The sequence below is a fragment of the Myxocyprinus asiaticus genome, chromosome 24, assembly GCF_019703515.2.
Source record: "Myxocyprinus asiaticus isolate MX2 ecotype Aquarium Trade chromosome 24, UBuf_Myxa_2, whole genome shotgun sequence".
Lineage (NCBI taxonomy): Eukaryota > Metazoa > Chordata > Actinopteri > Cypriniformes > Catostomidae > Myxocyprinus > Myxocyprinus asiaticus.
Window position 1 is genome coordinate 16674867 of NC_059367.1, and position 25971 is coordinate 16700837.

The 25971-nt window shown below is 36.8% G+C and overlaps 2 protein-coding genes across 2 annotated transcripts; one reads left to right on the forward strand and one right to left on the reverse strand.

Annotated features, from left to right (window-relative positions):
- The first annotated feature begins 280 nt into the window (after positions 1-280).
- On the forward strand, positions 281-4463 carry LOC127415165 (SPRY domain-containing protein 4-like). Its single transcript, XM_051653782.1, has 2 exons — positions 281-428; positions 2855-4463. The coding sequence occupies exons 1-2, from the start codon at positions 299-301 to the stop codon at positions 3394-3396; spliced, it is 672 nt and encodes a 223-aa protein (XP_051509742.1). The 5' UTR covers positions 281-298; the 3' UTR covers positions 3397-4463.
- A 1-nt stretch (position 4464) lies between these two features.
- Positions 4465-24240, reverse strand: LOC127415164 (glutaminase liver isoform, mitochondrial-like). Its single transcript, XM_051653780.1, has 18 exons — positions 23921-24240; positions 23672-23759; positions 21915-22036; positions 21280-21409; positions 20608-20687; positions 20335-20498; positions 18734-18792; positions 11161-11193; positions 11011-11069; positions 10809-10875; positions 10652-10702; positions 10308-10484; positions 8523-8654; positions 6466-6558; positions 6309-6370; positions 6124-6200; positions 5499-5562; positions 4465-5406 (listed from the first exon to the last, which is right to left on the reverse strand). The coding sequence occupies exons 1-18, from the start codon at positions 24118-24120 to the stop codon at positions 5217-5219; spliced, it is 1848 nt and encodes a 615-aa protein (XP_051509740.1). The 5' UTR covers positions 24121-24240; the 3' UTR covers positions 4465-5216.
- Positions 24241-25971: the final 1731 nt, after the last annotated feature.

The following is a 25971-nucleotide window of genomic DNA, read 5'->3' on the forward strand; positions in this document are numbered from 1 at the left end:
ACTATAGATATGTTCCACTGAGTGACACTAACAAGTAACACTAAGTTATATATTATTTTTATAATTTTTAAACCTTACAAACGCTTTTTGTTATATACGCTTTTGAAATTAGTTTGACTTATTTCGATTTTTTTAAATGTAATGCACAGATGTTCATACATTTAAAGTGTTAAAATACTTTTGATTGCAGTGTTTCTTTTATATACGAAGTCCATTGCTTTATTTTATTTACAGTAGGTGGCAGCAGCGCAAAAGAACCCTGTGGAAGCAAAACGAAACGAACAACACATGGGACAACATGGCGATGTCCTCGCGCATGCTATTCTTGTGCCGTTTGACAGGCCAATCTTTAGGGACTGTACTCGGTCACAGCCGTGGAAAAAAACTCGTAGCCCAAAGATGGTATATTACTACCAGTGCGAGGAACAGTGAGTAAAATGCATGCTTTAAAATGTATGCACACACCTCAATGTTGACTCTGTCCAGTCAAACCCAGTGTAGGTCAGTCAGGGGTATTTTGGAAAATGTTGCTACAATATATCGTGCAACATTTTTGTTAATTAGGATGTCCTGGTAGTATACCAAGCGTAATAAAATTGCATTAATTGCACATTTATGTCGGCTCTATAGTAGACTACCGGCATACAGTTATGAGGTGACCGACCTCCTCGACAGAAAAGCCAAGAATAGAGGACATATCAGCTGCTCGTGATGTGACAACAGATCAGGTCAAAGTGAATTACAGCCCAAATGTCCCTGGTACGATGCGGCCATGTCGTGCGCTCGTCAAATTGCTTGCTCTCACTACACGTTATCATAGTAACCATAGTTTCTACCAAAACACCATACTTACTATTATTGTTAATTATACAAAATAGTCTATTCTACAACTAAAAACTGAAAACTTTTAATGCGTTTTGGCTGTTTGTTTACACGACAACAGCGTTTTGGAGCCTGAAAACGCAAACTTTTGAAAACGGGTTTCAAAGTGCAAGTTTTGAAAACGATGCCGTTATCGTCTCTGTGTAAATATACAAAAACGCGAATTTGTGAAAACGATGACGTCATGCGCACGCGTATTACGTGTTCAGTCTATAGGCATGCCCGCGAGTACTTCAAAACAATGCACAAGACATTCAAAACTACAATGGTGGACTACAGGACTGTGTTTGTGCTTCTCAAGATTTTGAGTTTGACACTTCTCCAGCAAAGTAATTGTAGTAAAAAAGCAACCTCATCATCCGTCCAGACAAAATTGCTCGATGCTTTCGCCATCTTCATTGTTTGTATTCACCTAGTGTTTCTTTACAAAGTGACATCGCCAACTACTGGCCTGGCATGCATAATACAGCGTTTTTAGTCGTTTCCACGGATCCATGTGAACGGGGATCGTTTTGACAACGTTGTCGTCTGTACACGAAACTTTTCAAAAACACAAAGGAAAAACGTTTCCTTTTTAGTACATCGTTGTCGTGTAAACGTACTTAAGTTTTCAAGATTTTTTCTTTTCACGTTTATGCAAACTTGAGTAAATATTGCATCAAATAAGTGTTTCACTTTAGACATTTTGTGTACATCTGATTTGGCAGTTATATCGGTCATCGTGCCCTCTAGATATTGGTATCAGCATGGGCCATCGAAAAACCCATATTGGTCGACCACTACATAACACTAATACTAAAAAGTACCATGAAATGGTGTTTTTTGGACTTGGTACCACGGTAATGCTATGTTTTTTTTTGGACATGTACGACGGTAGTACCATGTTTTGGGTACAGAACTATGGTATTTTTATAATATTCCTAAAAGCAATGTAAATAAATATTTATAAAAGGATAGTTCACCCAAAAATGACAATTTTTGCAAAATGTACTCACACTCATGCCATCCCAGATGTGTATGACTTACTTCTGCTGAAGACAAAGATTTTTAGAAAAATATTTCAACTCTGTAGGACCATACAGTGCAAGTGAATGGTGACTAGAACTTTGAAGCTCCTAAAAGCATATAAAGGTAGCATAAAATTAATCCATAAGACTCCAGTAGTTAAATCCATATCTTCAGAAGTGATCTGAAAGTTTGGGTGAGAAACAGATCAATATTTAAGTTATTTTTTATTTTTTTACTATAAATCTCCACTTTGACTTTCTTCTTTTGTTTTTGGCGTCTCACTTTCTTTGTGCATATTGCCACCTACTGGGCAGGGAGAAGTATTTGTAGTAAAAAAAAAAGGACTTTCATATTTATCAGTTTCTCACCCACACCTATCCCATTGCTCCTAAAGATATGGATTTAACCACTGGAGTCATATGGATTACTTTTATGCTGCTATTCACTTGCATTGTATGGACCTACAGAGCTGAGATATTTTTCTAAAAATCTGTGTTTGTGTTCTGCAGAAGAAAAAAAGTCAGGGTGAGGAAATAATGAGAAAATGTAAATTTTTGGGTGAACTATCTTTTTAATACCTACATACATTCCTATTTCATACTTATTCAGTACCATGGTAAATATCTAGTAAGTAGTACTACCAAAGTATTACCATCACTGTACCACAGTACTTTGTAAAACTCCCAACAACAGTATTATAGGTGCAACTGTTTTTGAATGGCAACTATGGTTACCATGGTAAATTTCTATAAGTGTTATTATTAAGACACTGGTTCAGCCTTGTTGCTCATAAATTTTATCTGAATTGTCTGTATTTAAAAAAAAAAAATGTTTTAAGTTTTTTTTATAATTTAAAATTACATTTATAACAAGTTTAAAATGTACTATACAAATGTATTAAAGTAACAACGTAATTTAAATGAGCATTAATTTTTATAAACATATTCACGCTCTTTTTCTACAGAACTACAGTTTAAACTTGATGAGCAGACAGCCCATAGCAGTCTTGATCTTTTTAAGAAGGACACGGGTGTGATCTATCGAATGCTAGGCCTGGACCCCTCTGTCGTTAAGGATACCCCCCTCCGATTCCGGGACTGGGCTGTGGTTCTTGCTGACACCCAGATTGACTCTGGACGGCACTACTGGGAGGTCACAGTTCAGAAGTCCCATGAGTTCCGAGTGGGAGTGGCTGAAGTGTCGACATCACGCGATGAATGTGTGGGCACAAATTCCACTTCCTGGGTGTTTGCTTTTGTCCAGAGGAAGTGGTTTGCTATGACCACCGGTAAGCAGGTCCCAGTGCCACTGGTGGGGAAACCCGATCGGGTCGGGCTCTTGCTGGACTATGAAGCTGGACGGCTCAGTCTTGTGGACACCCAGAAAGCTGAAGTGGTGCACACTATAAAAACACGGTTCCGCTCACCCATCTCTCCTGCATTTGCACTCTGGGATGGAGAGCTGCTTACACACTCTGGACTGGAGATACCACCAGGGATTCAGTGACACCCACTTGCTTATGCACACATGGATGCTACATGCCTCTTAATGGATAGAGAAGGTGGAACAGAGGCTTTATGGAAAGACTAAAGCAATTGTGATGGGAACAGCACTTTCAAATTACTGTCCTAAACTAACTGAATTAAGCTGAGTAATTTTCCCAGATCTGTCTGTATGTTCAGCTGATGAGAATATCCTCACAATTTACTGATTGTGATAATGCAGATGAACTAATGAATCTGTATATACACATATACTGTAAGAATACTCGATACTCGTAAGTCCATTTTCATTTTATGTTTCGCATCGGTGCTCGATTACGGTGTGTTGAATTCAGCTATATGAGAGAAGTTTTTCTTTAAAAAGACACTTTTCACCAGTAATAATTCTTTATTTACAGTTCATACACTCCATCATCCTTTTTCTTTGTCTGTTTCATTCTGTACACTTTACATATACACTACCGGTTAAAAGTTTTGAAACACTTGACTGAAATGTTTCTCATGATCTTAAAAATCTTTTGATCTGAAGGCGTATGCTTAAATGTTTGAAATTAGTTTTGTAGACAAAAATATAATTGTGCCACCGTATTAATTTATTTCATTATAAAACTAAAATGTAATTAAAAAAAAAAAAGTTTTTGAAATTGATGACTTGGACCAAATAATAAAGAAAAGCAGCCAATAAGTGCCCAACATAGATGGGAACTCCCAGGGTGATACCTCAAGAAGTTGGTTGAGAAAATGTCAACAGTACACAGATTCTAGGCAAAGGGTGACTACTTTGAAGATGCTAAAATATAACACAGTTTTGATTTTTTTTGGATTTTATGTAGTCACAACATAATTCCCATAGTTCCATTTATGTTATTCCATAGTTTTGATGACTTTACTATTATTCTAAATGTGAAGATTTTTTTTTTAATAATAAATAAGTGTTTCAAAACTTTTGACCAGTAGTGTACTTTTTCACATTCATTTAGAACTAAAACACACCGTAACTTAACCTAAATGTTATTTCCCTGTCCAATCCAAGTTCAGTTTTATATCCAGCAATAAAGTTTGCAGACTCAAGTCTCAAATACCATTTATTTCTTGCAAAATAAGATCCTTGCTCAGTCTTAAACAGCAGGCTCAGTTAAAGCTTTTGTGCCCTATAATAAATTAAATTTTTAAATTACTTAATACTTTACAAAAATGTCTATTAACAAGCTTAAGAAATTCAAACATCTTAAGAAAAGTTCAAATATACAAATACGTGCTGAAAATGTTTAGCTCAAAAATATTAATAGCCCAAATGTAATGGAAAGCCTCTTCATATGGCCTACTTGATTATATCATAAGTAGTCTACAGGATCTACACTTTGTGTTTACACACTTGTATTGAAAGCTAGCTTACTAAATTTACACAAAGTGTGCAATATGCATTTGAGTTTTTACTTCAGTAATGACTAACTTTGGAGTGTAAGGAACAGCTATAACAGAAAATAAATCCAGTGCACTTAGAATAACCATTTCTAAATTGGTCCAAGCACAAACCAAACTGTCCTTGATGGACTGTACTAAAAAATTCTAAGTACTTGGTAGTTTCATATTCCACAGTAGATTGAAATGAGCTCAAAGTGATATAGAAAAGAGCGAAACTACAGTAATGAGTCTAATGACTCTTATTAGAGAACAGGGAGCATAGCACTATATCACTGTGCAGGCACAGTAACACCTGTCTTTGTCATAAATGTAGGAGGCCCCTGTTTGTCATCTCACACCCACATGCTTCCCTGGAGTCATAAGAGACAGAGGTTTGGGATTTTCAATGTCAGTGCACACTTATACTAGACCCTCTATGGTCTCCATGCTCTTCGATTCCTCTGCGTCCATTGTGGAATCAGAGCGTGAGTCTGTGTGGAGCTCCTCCAGCATTAGTGTGTGTGTATAAATGCTCTGGTACTCCTGTAGTAACTTGACCACACCATCATGTCCAAACTGCATAGCGTCATCGAGTGGTGTGTTCCCCCATCTGAAGAACAAATAGATAGGGATGCATACTAAATTAATAGATAAAAACAGAAGAGATCAGAAATAGAGCTATAGAGAATAGTGTTTTTCTACCTGTCCTTTGCATTTGGGTTGACTTTGCAGGTTTCAGTTAAAAACTTGACAGCATCTAAGTGCCCTGAAAGCAGAAAAAGTTCCCTTAAAACAAATAATAGGAGGTTTCAGAGACTTATGAATAAATGACTTCAGCTTTGTTCACACTGCACCCAATTCCGATTTCCCAATCCAAACTTTAGGACAGACTGTCTAAGCTGTCATTATGCAAATGATAAAATAACTATTGTTATCAATTAAATAATAACTACAGCACAATGTCATTGTCACAATGTGCATTAATTTATTTATTATACAGTGAATGCCACATAGTTCACTATATGGGGAAACTGTGAGCAAAAATAAGTAAACTTTGGACACATCAGTGGACACTACAGTGCATGACATTACATCTACATTTTGCATCTACATAATGAAAAACTACTTGAAATCCGATCTGACCATTCAATAATCTGATTATTTGGATTTTAAACCACATATGATTTGGTTTGAATCAGGTTTGTAAAAATGGTTTGGATCAGGTTTGTAAATATCAGCAAACAATTAGATCATCAAAAAATTTAAATCATATATGACAAAACAACAACACGTATTTTTCTGCCTGTCTGAACAAAACCATTATTACCTTCTGCTGAGGATACATGCAGGGCAGTACGTGAGTCATAGTCAGTCAATTCCATATTGAGCGCAGAAAGAGCGATTCTGTGAAACAAATAAACCTCTTATTGACGGTACAGACTATGCCAATTAAAATGTTTGAATGTATTTTTAATTGCTAATAAATTTAGGGCTCATGTGATATAGTTTTACCTCCTGAGAGCTGAAACATCACCACTGTAAGCAGCAAACATCAGATCCACCAGAGACTTGTTCTATAATATCCCACATTGTAAATATAATGAGTGATCAACTCTGAGTCAGTCTTGTTAACAGTATGTGAAATAGCTAATTCAGTCTGTCGGCTTACCCTCTCATGGCCTGTCTGTCTGCGAGGGTCTAACTTCTTGGCAAAATGTCTTAGATTGTCATAGTTGTGGAAGTTAAAGAGGGAGACCAGCTCCTAAAAGAGAAACCCAATGGTTAATGGTGTGGCTATGTCCGGAATAGCATCCTACTCTTACTATTTCTGCATAGTAAAAAAGTTTCTGCATGTACTGTATGAAATGCCTAGATGACCTACTACATTTGCCAAAACTTGCAGTTTACAACCAAGTACACTGCATGGAATACTGTATAATGCAATAAACGTCCATTTCCAGTGTGACAAATAAACTGGAAGTAGCACAGCCGCAAATTTAATTCTAGTTATGTAATTGGACTGCCAAGTGTTAAGATGTTTTTACATTATTTTGGAGTAAAAAATTTTTTTTTTTTTCAACGAGATGACAGCTGGACACCACTAGCTGAATTACATGCGCATAATAAGGTCATAATGGTCAAAACAATGTAGAATACTTCTGTTTAAAATGTTTATCATTGCACAATACATTGTGTTCAGTGTATATGGGATCAATATTCCATCAAAAGTATTGCAGTCACAGATCCAAAAATAATAAGTGTGAATCAAAATAATAAGCGCAGATAAAAAAAATAATAAGCGCAAAAATAATTAGCGCAGATCAAAATATAACAAGCATGAATCAAAAATATATACATTTAAAATATGCTGCAAAAAAAACAAAAAAAAAAAACAGAAAAATTAAAGCAAAGTCAGGTTTTCCTTAGTTATATTACTGTTTTTTGTGCTCTCTGACAATTTTGCTCATATTTTAATTTTTTGTATGCTTACGCTGTATTTTTCTTTGCTTTTGTTTCAAAGTTCTGTGCTTGGTTTTCTAAAACTTGTGAGTAGAGTTTCCTGTAAATCAGGGGGCATTATTTTGTGTCCCTATTGGTCCACTAGTTCTTGATCGACAGCTACTCCTCTAGCCAGTCATTCGAAGAGGGGAGGTGACATCACTCCAATGCAACTCCGACGGCTGCAGCTCAATATTATATTATTTGTGGTTGATAGATACGCTGCTTGTGTCTGTTTTGAGTATTTTCTGTATTTTCAGCAATAATGCACACCTTTTAGATTTTTTATATAAATAAAAGTCCAATTATATGTAAGCATTTCTATATTCATCAGTATTGTAATAGGCCTTGGTGTCGGGATCTGGATTTTATTTCATGGAAAAGCAGATCAAGTTGGGTTCTGAACTCACGACTACATTGGTACAGCTAGTAAAAACATGCATCAAACATCCACACCAACCCAGCATTGTTTTTTGTTTTTTAAGATATGTAGCCAATAACCTACAAATAAGGAAGTCTTAAATAATGCCTAAATTAAAGACTCTGCTAAATAAATTCAGCTGACTCGATACGTGTTAACGGACTATGATAATGACCTACTCGGACAACACATTGTTTCCTAGAGCTGGCAGAAAATACTCAAAACAGACTCAAGCAGTGTATCTATCAACCACAAATAATATAATATTGAGCTGCAGCCGTCTGAGTTGCATTGGAGTGATGTCACCTCCCCTCTTCGAATGATTGGCTAGAGGAGAAGCTGTCGATCAAGAACTAGTGGACCAATAGGGACGCAAAATGCCCCCTGATTTACATGAAACTCTACTCAAGTTTTGGAAAACCAAGCGCAGAACTTGGAAACAAATGCAAAGAAAAATACAGCGTAAGTGTAAAAAAATAAAATAAATCTGTTGTTGTTTTTTGCAGCATATTTTAAGTGTTTATATTTTTTTATCTGCGCTAATTATTTTTATCTGCGCTTATTATTTTGATCTGCGCTTTTTATTTATTTTTGTGCTTGTTATTTTTTTATCTGCACTTATAATTTTTTGATTCACGCTTATTATGTTGATTCACGCTTATTATTTTGGATCCGTGACCGCAATAATTTTGACAAGAATTTGATCCCATAAGTGTATACTACACAGTTAGCAATACAAATGTATTCCATTACAAACACAGACAGAGACATAAAGGGTGAGAACAAAAGAGATCATGAAGTAGTACTTGACAGAATTGGATGCCTCGGACACTGTTGCCCACACGGTCAAGAGGTGGAGACCAGCACATCACCCCCATGATATTAGGAACCACGAGCAGCACAGCACCAGATACCCCAGACTTTGCAGGCAAGCCCACCTAAAGGGGAAACCATACACAAAAATGAAGAGCTTAATGATACTGAACTATTTCTGCATTTTTAATCTCGTGCGACCCCACGTACATGAGTGGACATTGTATTTTAGCTTCGCTATACGCAACGCATAATTTAAATAGATTTAATTTGATTGATCTCAATTCAGGAGACACTGCTGTCGTCAGAAAAGGGTTAAACTTTCGACGTATGGTGTCATGTGACAAAACAACATGGTGCCGACCACAGCAGAGTTTGTCTTTGGGAAAAACGCCAATAAAGCTACATCTGGTAAGGAACATAATTACATTTTTACGTTGAAACCTGTTTGAGTTAAAAGATTAGAGTCTCTAGTTTCATCTGATATGCAATTTTAAAAAATTGAGCGATTTATTGTGAAAAGTCATGCTGCTAAACACAATGTACACTAATGTTTATTTTTCCTTAGAAATCCTACATTTACTGTGCATTATCACATCAATGGGTTCATTCAAAAGATGAAAAATGTTGCTTTCATAGGCTTTATATGGAGTTAGGATGTAAATAAGATGCATTTCTAACTGTTCTGAGACCAATGCAGACAGACAGAACACTGGAGGTTAAGTCATTTATTAAATAGGGAACAAGGGAGCATCCTATAGCTCTCTATGCAACTAAGTGTATTAAATCCAAACTTCCTATCAAACAGGGGTGGACTGGCCATCAGGAGAACCGGGACTTTCCCCTGTGGGCTGGCTGCAAAATGGGCTGAAATGGGCCGCCGCGTTATGCAGAACGGGCCACAAAACGGTGCCGCGATATGCCGAAGGGGGCAGCAATACGCAGAAAAGGACAGCGACCCCGCCCCGCTCAACATCTTTTGGGCCAGTTTCTATGTAGAATCCCATGCCGATTTCTCTTCTCAGTCCATCCCTGCTATCAAAAGTTCAGTTTCAGGCTGCAGATGATGTTCGGACCACTCAACATGTTTGGCAGACATGGGACAATGGTAATCAGTACATAGATTCAGAATGTATAATGTATAATTTTATTTTAACATTGTTGGCAGTGATTGGATGATGCTGGCCATTACTTTGAATCAGAACTAATTATGCTAATTTCTGATGTAATGTCTGTAACGTCTCAAAAACATGAATAACCAACACTCCTAGAAACATAATAAACAATTTGATTAGGAAAAATCTGAATTTCTGTAGCTTGGTATTATTTAAAATGTCACAACTTAGTCTCACTGTCCACATATGTTGCCATGATTTTTTAGGATTTTTTTTGTTTTGTTTTTTTTTTGCATGTTTATTAGGTGCTGCTAATTACAAATCAAAAAGGGAAATGTAAAATGCACACAGCAGTCACGCTCAGGTCTCAGGAGGTTAAAGGGATAGTTCACCCAAAAATGAAAATTCTGTTATCATTTACTCAACCTCTTGTTGTTCCAAACCCGCATGACTTTCTTCCGTGAAAAACAAAACAAAATGTTTTAAGCAGAATGTTAGCCTCATTCCCATTGTACGTAAAAGAGATACAATGAAAGTGAATGGTGACCTCAGCTAACATTCTGCCTAACATCTCATTTTGTGTTCCAATAAACAAACAAAGTCATATGGGTTTGGAAAAACAAAAGGGTGAGTAAACAGTGTGAATGTGTCTGTGGGACTCACGTGAAAGGCAAACTGGCCAGAGAAGTCATACATGCCACAGGAGTGCATGAGACTGAGCGTGTTCCGTACAGCCTCTGCACTGAGCACACGCTCGCCTGTGATTGGACAGATCCCTCCATTAGCTAGTGTAGCAGCCAAAACACTGCCGGATTCACACGTCACCTCAATAGAGCACAGCTGGAATTGAAATAAATATATAGTAACATAAAAAGACAAAGAGGTGGAGTATAAGCAACTAGATTTTTACATTTTCTGAAAAAAATAAATAAATAATTTGAGTGGTGCTTGCCCATGCAAATCTCGCCACCACTAAAGAGACTAAAGACTTGAGGAGGTTGGTTTACCTGAAAGTAGAAATCAAGGGCTGCTGTCATGTCAACTCCAATGGGAAAACACTACAGAAAAAGAGCAGAATAGCAGAAAATCATGAATGACAAAGTCATGACCAACACAGATACTGTCAGTACGCTTATAAAATGCAAATAACCCAAATGCACTCACTTTTTTCTCTTTGAGATAATAGCCAATTGCATAGTTCCTATCACCGGTCTCTTTCTCTGATTGGAAACTTTAAAAATCAGGAAAATGTTATCATACACCAATAAAACTGTAAATTTTTTGATCACAAATTGTAGGTTCACTTCTACGAGAATATGACTGAGCTAAACTCAGTGCAAACAATGAAGTTATGTTAAAAACTCACGTGGCATTATTGAATCCAACATATTCTCTGCCAACCATTCTCTTCAGATAATCCATCATCTGAAACAAAAATCAATATTTATAACAAGCCAGATAACAGCAAACACCTGGGACATTTCACATGGTGGTGGAGATGTTGCAATATACTCACAAAGTCAAACTTCTCTGCCTTGTTGGATCCAGGCTGTGATAGAGAGAAAAAAGGAGAGAGTGAAAGGAAGACCAATAAAATCATCAATAGTCGCACCAATTAAATGCAATAGAGACAGTCATAGGGTTCCCACACTTTTTGACCAATACATTTCCATGTGTTTTCCATGATCTTTCCAGTTGTTTGTGATTACTGGGATTGTTAAAAGTTATTTAGATTCAGAAAAATTCACTAATTAATCATTCAGACAGGTTTATGAACAGGTTTGACAAATTCATTGATTAGAACAAACTCAAGAGAACAATTTTCTTATAAATTGGACATCACTATGGCTTGCAAGCAAGTTTTACTTTCAAGCTCTACATGACAGCAATATCTAGCAGATATTAAAACATATTAAATATTAATTGGTGGTGTTTAAAAGCGTATCTAGAAAAAGATGGTCTACTCTAACACATTCAGCATTTACAACATTCACTGTTCTTCTTTACATTTAGACAAATAGGCCCAACATTTGCAATAAATAATATATATATATATATATATATATATATCTTTTTTTTGGTTAAGTAAAAAAATAAATAAAAATGACAGCCAACAGAAATTCCAGTGGCATAGGGCTTGTTTGGTAATTTACTGTATCTAAAGATCCAGTGAAGTACAAACATTAACAGTGCAGTATTCAGTCTTACACATGGTGGCAGTGTGCACAAGTGTGTATTTGTGTGAATTGGAGGACAGAACGGACAAAGATGTTATGATCTGAGCATAACTGCTTTATACTTTAAAAATTATAACCTGAACCACTGTGAGAAAAATGTGTGAGTTAATTTAATATGTATTCTGCATGTGAAATCCTACCAGCAGCATCTTCAATGACAACTAGATGCGTAAAGTTTGTCAATACACACTCTGATGTTGGCTTGACAAAGCCAAATGTCTTAAAGTTTAACTCTAATAAAAAAATAAATAAGTTTGAAGGTTACAGACAGACAGACAGACAGACAGATAGATAGATAGATAGATAGATAGATAGATAGATAGATAGAAAAAAGAAAACAATACAAGAAGGAGAGAGAGACATTTAAATCAGATTAAAGGTATTTCAGAATGTGGAAAAAAGTAATACTAAAAAATAATTAGGTGTGTCCAAACTTTTGACTGGTAGTTTGTTTTCCATTTCACTTGAACCTGAACCCTGATGTTTTAAAAGTTACTATAAATATGAAGTCAAATGACTTAGTATGAACCATGATAAGAAGCATGAAGGTTGAAGTCAAATGATTAAATATGAGCTATTGGTTCCTACAGACTTGTACAGGAGACTAAATGTTCCACATATTGGGTTGCATATGTCTTAAAAAGTGACATTAAGATGACCAGTTCCACAAGCTCCAGAGGGAAGTCCCATGAGGAAAGGTCAGTGCAATGCGATCACGGCTGTGAAATGTCTTCTTCGTAGAAGTACTCCTGTGTGCATCTGTGCTCAGTGACATATTGTGTAATGTGAGCACATATCAGAAAACAAACTTTTGCACTTTTGAACTTGTACTGTATGATGAAAGTAGGGACCATTTAAACCATTTAAACAGTTCTAGAACTGCTAGTGATTATGAACTGTAGAAAATTTTACCCTTAACGAACAACCCTGATAGGGGTGTCTCTCAACGTGCCCTCTGATTGGTTGTTTGGACACACCTCTTGAACACTTGAAGCTCTTATTATGTCATTCCCCATATGACCACCCACTCCCCCAATACACACAAACAAACCATTTTAACAGCTATTTAAAACCAGGTCAAAAGAAAAGGACAGAAAACAATTCTGTTCCACAGTACAATAAGCATATTTGATTTAATAGCCTGCAACACAGCAATGCTGCATAATTTAAAGTTCTTGTAAAGGCCACCATCATAAGATAATCATCGCTTTTATACTTCTCCATCAAACATAGCTGCTATTTTTTTTTTGTAATTAACATTTTTATTGATTCATGAGCATATGACAGTAAAAAAAACTCAACACATATATAATGAATCAACATTTTACATTTAAACCCTACTGATACAATCCCACCCTGACCCCTAACGAACACCCCTGTGGTCCCACATAACACACACACAATCCAAAAAAATAAAATAAATATATATATATATATATATATATATATATATACATACATATATACATATACACACACATATACATACATACACAGATACACATACATACACTTACATAAAATAAAATATATATACACACACATACACAAATAAATAAAATCCCTCCCCGAGATTCCCCCCAAAAAACTAAATATTTGCCCCATTTTTTAGCAAATAAGTCCCTCAACCCCAGCCTTCTGCTTACCGCCTCTTCAAATGCAGCTACCCTCCCCATTTCCACACACCATTCCGAAAAAGAGGGTGCTCCATTTGACTTCCAACCCCTTAAAATTACTTGCCTGCCGATCATGAAACTGGTCATAACCCAGTTTTTTGTATGATTGTCCCCTAAATGCATGACCGCTCCATCACCCAAAATACAGAGTCTGGGACAAAGCAAAACTTGAGTGTTCAAAACGTCACACAAATACCTCTGAACCCTCAACCAAAACTCCTGGATCTTAACACACCCCCAAAAGACATGGGCAGTGTCTCCAACTTCTGACTGGCATCGCCAGCAAGTGGGTGTGTCTTTAAGACCAAGCCTCTATAATCTAGAGGGGGTCCAATAAAATCTATGTAAAATCTTAAATTGCATAAGGCGAACCCTTGCATCTCTAGATACAGACTTGACATTTTTAAGAATCTTAGTCCACACTCCATCCTCCAATACCAAATTCAAATCTTTTTCCCATACTCTCTTGAGAGAAGTCAAGGCTCCATCCCCCAGACTCTGAGTTAGTAGGGAGTAATACACTGATGCTTCATGGCCTTTTCCAAAAGCAGCAATCACCTCTCCCAAAGCACCTGCCGCTTTAGGGGGGTGCGTGCCACTCCCAAAAATAGTGCAGAGAAGGTGGCGAAGCTGTAAATACTTATAAAACTGAGATCTGGGAATGCCAAAATGTTGAACCAAATTTTCGAAAGATCTCAATACTCCACCCTCATATAGGTCACCAAGTGCATTAACCCCCCTCACAATCCAATCTGACCAACAAAAAGAGGACTTATTAATACATAGTTTAGGGTTCTGCCATATGCTCGAGGCAACATTTAAATAAATATCAGAATTAAACACTCTGGACACTTTTGTCCATATCGAGTGCAAATGCAAAATAACGGGATGCGACTTAACCTCTCCGGCTAGTTTAATCGAAAGGCTATGCAGTGGCGAGATAGGGGCAAGAACTTCCTTTTCAATACAAAACCAGGGAGGGGCCCTCTCAGGTGGAAGCGACCAATGAGCCAAATGTCTAAGACCGAACGCATAATAATAAAACAAAATCTTGAGTAGGCCTAGCACTCCTCTGTCAATTGGCCTATGTAACTTATTGAAATTTACCTGGGGCGCTTACCATTCCAAATAAAGGACTTCGCTATGCTATCAAATTGCTTGAAATAAGACAGGGGGACATCTACAGGGAGAGATTGAAGCAGGTAGTTGAATTTTGGAATACAATTCATTTTAATTACATTAACCTTCCCAATCATCGATAAATGTAATAAAGCCCACCTGCTGACATCGCTCGAAAACCTTTTTATTAAAGGGTCAAAATTAACTAACTAAATCAGACAAATTTGCTGGGAATAAAATCCCCAAATACTTAATGCCCTGTTTGGGCCACTGGAAGGCGCCCGGCTGGAAAGCCATTTCTGGGCAGTACGCTGTCAGCGCCAAAGCTTCGGATTTAGACCAATTGACTTTGTATCCTGAGAACTTGGAAAAGGAATGAATAATTCTGTAGAGGCAAGGCATAGATCTAGTAGGTTCAGAGACAAATAATAAAATATCATCTGCATAAAGCAGAAGCTTATGCGCCGCACCTCCCGCTGTCACCCCTGGAAAATCATCCTCCTTTCTTATCGCAGCTGCTAATGGTTCCAGGGCAAGACAGAACAATAACGGGGAAAGAGGGCAACCCTGTTGAGTGCCCCTATCCAGAGTAAAATAATCTGAAATTAATCCATTTGTTTGTACCGCTGCTACAGGGTGTTTATAAAGTAACTTAATCCAACCAATAAATGTACTCCCGAACCGATACATTTCCAAAATCTGTAGCATAGGATCTAAAAAATTCTGCGGCAAAACCACCTGGCCCCGGAGCCTTGCCAGTAGGTAGGGACTTAATTACCTCGTTAAGCTCCTCCAAGGTTATCTCAGAATCAAGAGAGTTTTTTTGCTCAGTCGTCAGTTTAGGAAGATCTAATGGTTCCACAAAGTTTCTAATCTCTTCATCAGTAGGCGAAGGCGTGGACCTATAAAGATTAATATAGAATTCTTTAAAAACATTATTAATATCAATGGCTGAGGTAAATATTTCACCACCAGCAGATTTCACTGAGGGAATGGTAGAAAAAGACTCTCTCTGCTTTATATATCTAGCCAAATGCTTCCCTGCTTTGTCACCCGACTCAAAGTATGACTGTCTTGCCCTGAATAACCAAAATTCCACTTTCCGCGACAAAATAGTATTATATCTATATTTCAATCGGGTCAATTCTCTGAGGCCATCAGCTGACATACGGCGCTTCAGCTCTGCCTCGGCACTTTTAATATTTCCTTCCAACTCCACAAGTTCTCGTGCTTTAGATTTTTTGATGAATGAGGCATAATGTATGATCCGGCCCCTAAGAACCGCCTTAAGTGCCTCCCAAGCCATGCCCACAGAGGATACTAAGGACCAGTTGGTCTCCATATAAACATTGATTTCAGTCTTTAACATTTGTTGGAAATCAGGATTTTGTAAAAGGGATACATTAAGGTGCCAACTATATGATTTCTTTTTCTCTATATGTGGCATATGTGGCTCTATATGTGGCGTGATCTGAGACTAAAATGTTTCCAATTGAGCAATCAACAACAGATGAAATGAGGGATTTGGATATAAAAAAAAATCTATTCTAGAATAAATCTTATGGACTGATGAAAAAAATGTATAGTCCCTACCGGTTGGGTCCAAAAGTCTCCAAATATCCGAAAGACCAAGATTTTTACACATCCTATGAAGTGTCAGTGTTGCTCTAGGGGGTTTACACACTTTAGCTTCACTATGATCAAGGACTGAATCCATCAAAAGATTAAAGTCTCCTCCCAATATTATATCATGAGGGGTGCCAGCAGTTTGCAACATCCCTTCAAGATCTATAAAAAAGCCTTGATCATCAACGTTAGGTGCGTAAATATTAGCCAAAATCAGACTTTGCCCTTGAATTTCAGCTAAAACAATAATTACTCTTCCTAATTTATCTTTAATCTGTTTGAGAAATTTGAATTGTAAATGTGTATTTATCAATATAATGACTCCCTTGCTCTTACTTGAGCCAACACTAAAGAAAACATGTCCACCCCATATCTTCCCAAATTTTTCAGCTTCCTGCGGGGAGAGATGTGTTTCTTGAAGAAACACTATATCATATTTCTTACGTTTAAGAAAAGTAATAACCTTCCTTCTTTTTATGGGGTGCCCCAACCCATTCACATTCCATGTGGAGAGAGACAACTTATTCATATTAACATTTGACATATTGATATAATAAAAAAAAAAAAAAATTGTGTGTGAAAAACAAAATTATGAAGACCACATTCCCCATTAGTGAAACAATCAACCCCCGAACATCCCCTGGAACAAAACAAATAGAAAAAAGAAAAACGTGCGCATTAACCCCGCGCACGACAGCGCCAACCGGCGACAATCCCTCTAAACTCAAAAGGTCCATGAATGCACACGAGTCCCCACGACAACTTTGCCATCAGATTGCTCAATTTGTGAGGCAAAATTTTTTTTTAAATTTTTTTAAATTCTTTGTGAAATAAACCCAGTTAATAGGAAGAATGAACACAAAAAATGTGTAGATTCATTCACAGAACTGTCTCAAAGGTGTGATCTTCCACAAAACAAATTCCAGCCGATATAAAACCGTTCAGATTCCTCGGACAGACAACATAGCTGCTATTTAAACAGGACTTGTGGTCTCAAAAACCACATCAGAACCAAAATTTGCAGATTTAAGGCCAGTTTCTACCTGTGGGCTACATACACATTGCCAATCAAACATTTACTGACAAATAAACTGAATTATCAGTAACCATCAAAGAAACACATTTAAAATATTATATAATTACCACTTATTCTACCGCATCATCTATGTATAGTCCTTATTTTTATTCAAAACACTTAATTTATTCTGTTCATTATTAACATAAAATGTTTTATGAGCAATAATTGCACATGTGTACTGTTAGAACATGTACACTGTGCAGTGGGAGTAAGTAGCATTGAGAATTCCAATGTATATGTTACGTATGACAAATAAAATCATTGCAACCACTGTCTGTCTCACTGCAGAACACACATCATTAAACCACATCTTTAAAATCTTTTAAAGGAATTTTCCGGGTTCAATACAAGTTAAGCTCAATCGACAGCATTTGTGGCATAATGTTGATTACCACAAAAAATAATTTAGTCTCGTCTGTCCTTTTCTTTTAAAAAAAGCAAAAATCGAGGTTACAGTGAGGCACTTACAATGGAAGTGAATGGGGCCAATTTTTTGGAGGGTTTAAAGGCCGAAATGTGAAGCTTATAATTTTATAAAAGCACTTACATTAACTCTTCTGTTAAAACTCATGTATTATTTGAGCTGTAATGTTGTTTAAATCATAATTTTTACAGTCATTTTAGGGTTTTAGGGTTGTTAACATTACATCATCATGGCAAAAAAGATTAGAAAGCAATTTTATCGCACTCAAATCATGACAACACGCATATTGGTCACATTTTGTGGCAATACTTTTGAAACAGTAAGTATTTTATTGTTTACAGATTGGCCCCAATCATTTCCACTGTAAGTGCCTCACTGGAACCCAGATTTCTGCTTTTATTTAAAGAAAAGGATGTACAAGTCAAAATACATTTTTGTGGTAATCAATATTATGTCACAAATGCTGTCGATAGAGCTTAACTTGTATTGAACTCAGAATATTCCTTTAAGCAGAGTTATTCACACCATTACAGTTCAAGGTAAATGAAGTTGCAAGAAGGACCATCTAACCTTTATGAATATGAGAGTGGCCTTCCCTGCTGAAAAGACAATCTTAGACCAACATGAACTGCCATGCTGGACCAATCTGGTTCATGTTCATTAGTGCTAGTTTTTATGCTGCTCTTGCTGGACCACCACCACGGTGAAACTGTTCAACCAGCATGTCCAAGGAATTCTTGCTGGTTAAGCTTGTCAGGCAGCCTTGTTAGAACACCAGCTTTGCTTCTCTTTCAGCTAGGTTGTAACCCACAATTTTCCATTACACACACTCTGAATTACTCTGAATAGGATGATATATGTTACATTTTTACCAAGAGAACTATAAATGTCTAAAAACAAAACAAAAAAGCATTGAAAGACTTTCTTACCTTTAGAAGAGAGCTGATTACAATGGCCCCTGCATTCACCATGGGATTATGGGGTTTATCTGGAAAAACAAAACAAATAGGGTTTACAAAATGTCAAATCTCAAAATCAAAGGTGCATCTTGTCGAAAAGGAACGTATCTTGTAAAGACTGCAGATGCAATGTTCCTCAGAACTGAGGAAATCCATTGATAAGATTTCTACTAAAAAGAGGTCTGATAACTTGTCTATCTGCTTTATAGCTTCCTCTCATTCCATGACCTTGTGTTGCAATAGAACACAAAGACTCTATGATATCTCTAATTTAGAGTCATGCCCTTGGTTTTAACCCTTTTGTCCAGGGCACAGAAAAGTACAGAAAGATTATAAAATACAGTAGAGTTTAGAAGAAATCTGACCTAACGGCCTGCTTCAGTATCAGTTATCGCCTGATAAATTATCTGTATATGCAAAGGAAGGGTTCTTAGTGTAAGTGCTTTACTTATAGATTGTGATACAGTGGTCCCAAAAGGTTCACTTGAGTCACACATTAAAAGGGATGGTTCACCTAAAAATGGAAATTCTCCCATCATTTACTTACCCTCATGCCATCCAGATGTGTAAGACTTTCTGTCTTCTGCTGAACACAAGTGAAGAGTTTTAAAAGAATATCTCAGCTCTGAAGGTCCATACAATGCAAATGAATGGTGGTCATAACTTTAAAGTTCCAAAAAGCATATAAAGGCAGCATAAATGTAATTCATATTACTCCAGGTGGTTAAATATGTCTTCTAAAGTGATGTAATCACTTTGAGTGAGCAACAGATCAATATTTAAATCCTTTTTTTACTATAAATTCTCCTCCATGCCCAGTAGTTGGCGATATGCATGAAGAATGTGACTCGCCAAAAACAAAAGAAGAAAAATGTGAAAGTGGAGATTTACAGTAAAAAATGACTTAAATATTGATGTGTTTCTGACCCACACCTACCATATCACTTCTGAAGACCACTGGAGTCTTATGGATTACTTTTATGCTGCCTTCATATGCTTTTTGGAACTTCAAAGTTTTGGTTGCCATTCACTTGCATTGTAAAGACCTGAGATATTTTTCTAAAAATCTTTGTTTGTGTTCTGCAGAAGACAGAAAGTCATACACATCTGGGATGTCATGAGGGTGAATAACTTATGAGAGAATTTTCATTTTGGGTGAACGATCCCTTTAAAAATGCATGAATATCATTGCATTATATAAAACATTTCAAACCATGTGGCATTTATAACAATAGATATACTGTTGAAAATGTAAATAAAAAACATTTAGACACTTCCTTGTTGTTCAACTTAATGGAACATGTACAAACATAATGACATACACTTGTGGGTGCTCTGCTGTGGGAACCTGTATGCACCTGAATGTTACTGACATCAAGTATCAAAAAGGAAAAAAAAAGTAATTGCAAACTGAATGTTTTAATATTTATTTATCTAATGCACTGACATTCATACATTTCAAGTGTGGCTTAAGTGTTCATATACTTTTGGGGCTACTATATGTGGTCGTATGGTTGAGTCACAGAACAATGAGCAAAATAAGAGTGAAATTTCAATAATTTGTTTCTCACCCTCTTCATCTAAATAGAGCTTGTTGAATTTGAGGCCACTAGGTTCTTTCCCCACATATCTGTGCACAAGTTCAGTGCCAGACTCATGCACCGCGAGCGCATACTCCAGAGGCTTCACACATGACTGAAGACAGAACGGCATGTTTGTGTCTCCTATAGAGTGCCTACGGAAAGAGGAAAATTATAAGCAAGAGAGGTAGTTAGAGAAGGAAGGAAGAATGAGAGAATTACACTCATCACATAGATGTGAGTAAAGAAGATGGAATATCTTACCTCTGACCATCCACTGTACACAGAGAAACACCCCAGAGATCAGGGCTGAACTTTGCCAACTGAGGAATGTAGTTTGCTACCTGCACAAACAAACACATATAGAGAAGAGAGCAATGCATAAAATCATGCAGATACGGGTCAAGAGCTTCAGTTAACGTTCACATCAACCATCAGAATGGGGAAAAAAATGTGATCTCAGTTATTTCGATGATTGTCGATAAAACATGATTGTTGGTGCCAGATGGGCTGGTTTGAGAATTTCCAGAGCCATAGCCTAGCGGGCTGCGCTCATGACATTTGGTGCTAATGCATTGCGGGTGACCAGAGTTCAAGTCCTGGGTTGTGAGGTCCTTTCCCGATCCCATTCCCACTCTTCTCCCTCTCATTTCCTGTCACCTTTCTACTTTCCTTATCCCAGTAAAAAGCCAAAAAGGCCATAAAAAAAGATGTTGTATCAAGTTAAAAAATAAAAAAAGTCCTGCCTTTGGTTCCATTTCATTGTGTGTTAAAACATGTCCATCTAGCTGTTTCTGAAAGCAAGAAGGTGTCTTATGTAAATGACCCCCTAAGAAACATGTCCAATAGGTGTCAGGTGAATTAGACAAATTAGTCAACAAATCATTTAAGCAACCCATCGACTAGTTTATTTTGCAGCGAGAGTGAACATCTTACCTTCCCTCCTTGCTGAGCCTTTGCGTTATAAAACAGATGGTTGATGAGGGAGGAAAAGGCCTCAAAGTCTGGTATAATGAACTTCCTTTGAAAGGCTTGAGTCAGGAGGACTATATTACTGCCAACACATCTAGAAACAAAAATACACACATGTGCCCATGTTACACAACTGTAATCCGTAACGTGTTAAACTGTTGTACATGTCTGAATATGGATATTTGATCCACGTTTATTAACACTTACTGAATTGGTTCAATTGTGATAAGCCATGGCTCAGAGGACAAACAAACATCCTGTTAATGGCTTAGGTGCTCAAGCTCAACACACACACAAATACAGCAAACACAACAGGTGGTGCGTTGTTGGCACTGTTGGTGAGCAGAGAGTCAGAAAAACAATTTGTATGCGAATGTGTATGTGTATGATGAAGGTGCTGAAGAAATGACTAATGGTATTTCCAGCCTTCCAGAAACAATGGGCTCGCATTCACCACGCAAGTGCCAACATTCCAATAAACATACATGTACTGTATATGTCATAACAGCTGTGGGACATAAAACTGAAAATGCTGCCACCCTCCACACTCTCACGCACGCTTATACAGATTTGCATTGCTGAGTACATTTCCCACTCACTTTCTGAACAGTTCCTGGTCCATCATTGCTGTCCCAGCAGAATCTTGGACTGCTTGGTGAATCTGCCTCATGCAGTCTCTCAAACGGGGGTCAGATGTCAGCAATCCTGTGCTTCTTAGTGCCTAAGACATTCAAGAACACACCTTGGAATATTTGAACAACTAAATGCCAAAAAACAGTTCAGTGCTCAACATACACTCTATTGTGTGTTAAGTGGATTCTCTGGTTTTCTTTGGGAGTTGCCAGATACACACATATTTTATACCCACCTATAAGTTGAGGAAGATATCATGGTTATATCACTGGCTATATAGGTAACTGACATATAACATGTCAATAAAAACAGCATGCATAATGATAGTAAAAGAATTAGCAAAGTGCTGTCTAAATTTGGTTTAGATGGAATATAGCATGTCACACTGTCACATGTCACCTTCCCAAAAGCATTTCATGTGAACTACCCATATATAGAGCTCTTAAAGTCAACATAAAATGGCTTTCACAACCCATTTTACTTCACTAAAGTAACATATTTCTGAGTGAAATAGGCAGGACTTCATTTTATCAATATGGAATTGTGAAAAGTGGTCTCTGTATGAGAGGTACAGAGGAGAGGGGTTGAAAAATAAAAGGGACTGATAATCTCACCCAAAAAGAAAAGTTTTGTCAGAGGCAGACCAAGCTATTACATTTTGACGAAAGATTACAAGCACTTTTTATTTAATGTTGACTTAAACATAAACGGATAATTTCAACTGAAAAACACCTTAATAAACACATAGCTGTTGGAGCATTGGACACAGTAAAATAAGAAAATAGATCACAATATGAGTTTCTGTGCCTTTAAACTATTATACATTTTTGCAGTACTTGTGATATGTCCTTAATTATAGGCTAACAATATGAAGCTCTTTTGTTACAGTACAACAGTGCTTATATATACAGTATATACATACATATACATACATATGTTTTATATATATATATATATATATATATATATATATATATATATATATATATATATATTTGACTAATGAAAGAATCATCAGTCATTTGGAATGAACATGTTTTCTTAGGTCAAAAATACATAGCACCATCTGAGCTGTTAAATTTCAGCTGTGCACGTTGTCTTGTGATTTACGGTGTTTTTGTTATTAGATTCATTGGTGAGAACAAACATCATATATATACAAAACAACACCATGAACATACAGTATATTTTAGCAGTGTAAGTAAGTTCAGACTTTAATGGCTGTCTCTATTTTTGGGTGGCATGTGCAACATGTGTGCACACAGGAATATGTCTGGAAATAAAGACTAATGTGCCTGGGTGTTTGTTTTATATTGGTTAATACAGTCCATCATGTAACCTTCCTTGTAATATAAACCCAAATATCTAAATACAGATCCACAAGTGTATGGGGATTATATTTAATAGAGACTTGCTTGACGATAACCTTTTTGGCCCAACAACTTGGCCCAAACCTGATGTGTATTTATAGTAACATTACATAATACCCAAGATTTAGGAATATAACTGATGTAAGTGTAAATGTGCCTCAAATCAGTCATACTTTAAAGGTGCAAACAGTAGGTTAAAGCAAATATATTTTTTATTTAGCCTATTTTAATTGTTTTTTGTTCTATTTGTTTCTTTGTTGTACAGAAAGATAAAAAGTCACTGCTGTACATGTTTAATTAAAATCACACACATTTAATGTTGTCAGCTGAGAGAATCTGTTAGTGCTACTTACAGCCAGGAAACGTGCCACTGAGATTTGATCTTCTCCCTGGGTAATGGTGTAGAACAACAGGTCCTCTAACCCAGCAACTGCCTTCTTACTGCTCAAAACACAATTTCACATTTTCATAACGCAATACACTATTTACAACATTTATTAATTTGTCTGTTTTACTTATCACTTAATAAAGTCAATAACTCTTCAAAAGGTACTATTTTTGTGGCAGCATAATGAACAGGAAACGCCTCTCTTGGGATTTACCTGTATGTCCCTGGATCTGCATCTGTGATGACGTGCTGATGACGCAGGTGCTGGCTAGGTGATGCGCTCGTATGCAACAACAGCCGCGCAGGTGAATGCCTTCTGCCGCAGCTTTCCAAACTTCCTCTTTCCAATTTTCCAGCATTTCTAGTAAAAAAAAATCCAGCCCTAGACGCCCGCAGAGTTTTAACACAATGCATAATTAGCACAGAGAGTTTATACTTCTGTAAACGACCTACAGTAGATCTAAATTAGACTGAATAAATAACGAGTGTCTCATATGCTTATGAATAGTCTTCTTTCTTGTAGATTCCACGAGTCTGATCGTTCCACGAGGAATGGGAGTGACTGTTGACAAATTTAGACGGTAACCGAGGGCTGTTACTCAGGTGAGGACACGCCCCCTGGGGGGGCGTGGTTAAGAGAGAAAATGGGAGATAGATTATTGGTGGATCACAGAACCGAAGACACAGAGATGGATCAATGACCACCAATAAAAGAGAGAAATTTTGCAACCATTTTATGGTTAGATTTTTAACACTAAATTAGACCTAAATGCATTACTAATAGTGAAATAAAACTTCTATACGACTACAATGACTTCTGTTTTAAAACGGAGCTCAGTGGCGGACTGGCCATAGGGAGAACCGGGACTTTTCCCGGTGCGCCGGCCGCCAAATGGGGCCGAACGGGTGGCGATAAGCTGAAACGGGCCGCGACTGGCTGAAGAGGGCCGCAAAACGGCGCTGCGATATGCAGAAAAATACCTTTTTCCTCTTATCAGCTCCCTACAATAGGTGATTTAAGGTTTTACTATCCTAGTTGGGATATTTGTTCTCCACAGTGTAAGCAAAATGCAGATGTATTTAGGCCTAATATACAGTAGGCCTAGTTATAGTAATAAGTACCCATTAATACTTAAGCATGAAGCTACCTTTCTCATGCATTAAAACAAAAAATACATAAACGATTAAGAAATCGTCTTTATGAGGATGCCTTTTGGCCTGTCCCCAACCCTGTGTTTCCAACTTCTCCTTGGGTATTTGCAAATATAAATAAAGTAATATAAGTATAAATAAATAAATACATGGAAATAAAAGCTAGTATTTAGTACTTATTCCCTCTATATACTGTATATTTTTATGTTTCAGTGGACATATTTTTAAAGACTTTTAAAGACAAGTTTTGTGTCCAAAAGGTTTGTCAACCCTATTACTAGTTTAACTTTCCCTTGTTAAAATACTGTACAATTCCATAAATAATCAAAAGCCCTGACATCATTATCTTCTCAGGGTGTGAACTCTACAAGTACAAGCAAGTGTCTTCTCTTTTTTTTAATCACTTTATCCTACATTTTGTTAGGTTTGTCAGAAGGAGGCAATCTTAAATTGTCATCCCTGTAACCATGATTTTGTACAGAAAACAACTGATAATTTAAAAGTGGATATTTGTTGAAATATCAGCTTTAAAGGGATAGTTCACCTCAAAACAAAAATCTCTCTCTTCATTTACTCACCCTCATGTCATACTAGATGTGTCTTTCTTATACTGAATACAAAGATTTTTAGAAGAATATTTCAGCTCTGTAGGTGCATTCAATGCAAGTGAATGGTGACCAAAATTTTGAAGCTACAAAAAGCACATAAATGTAGCATAAAAGTAATCCATAAGACTCCAGTGGTTAAATCCATGTCTTCATACCAATATGATAGGTGTGGGTGTAAAACAGAGAAATATTTAAGTCCTTTTTTACTCTAAATTCTCTTCCCTGCCCAGTAGGTGGTGATATGCATGAAGAATGTGAATCGCCAAAAACAAAAGAAGAATGTGAACGTGGAGACTGATGGTAAAAATCAATCTCTTTCTCACACACACCTATCATATCTCTTCTGAAGATATAGATTTAACCACTGGAGTCTTATGGATTACTTTTATGCAGTCTTTATCTGCTTTGGAGCTTCAAAAATTTGGTACCCATTCACTTGCATTGTGAGGACCTACAGAGCTGAAATATTCTACTAAAGGAAGAAAGAAAGTCATACACATCTGGG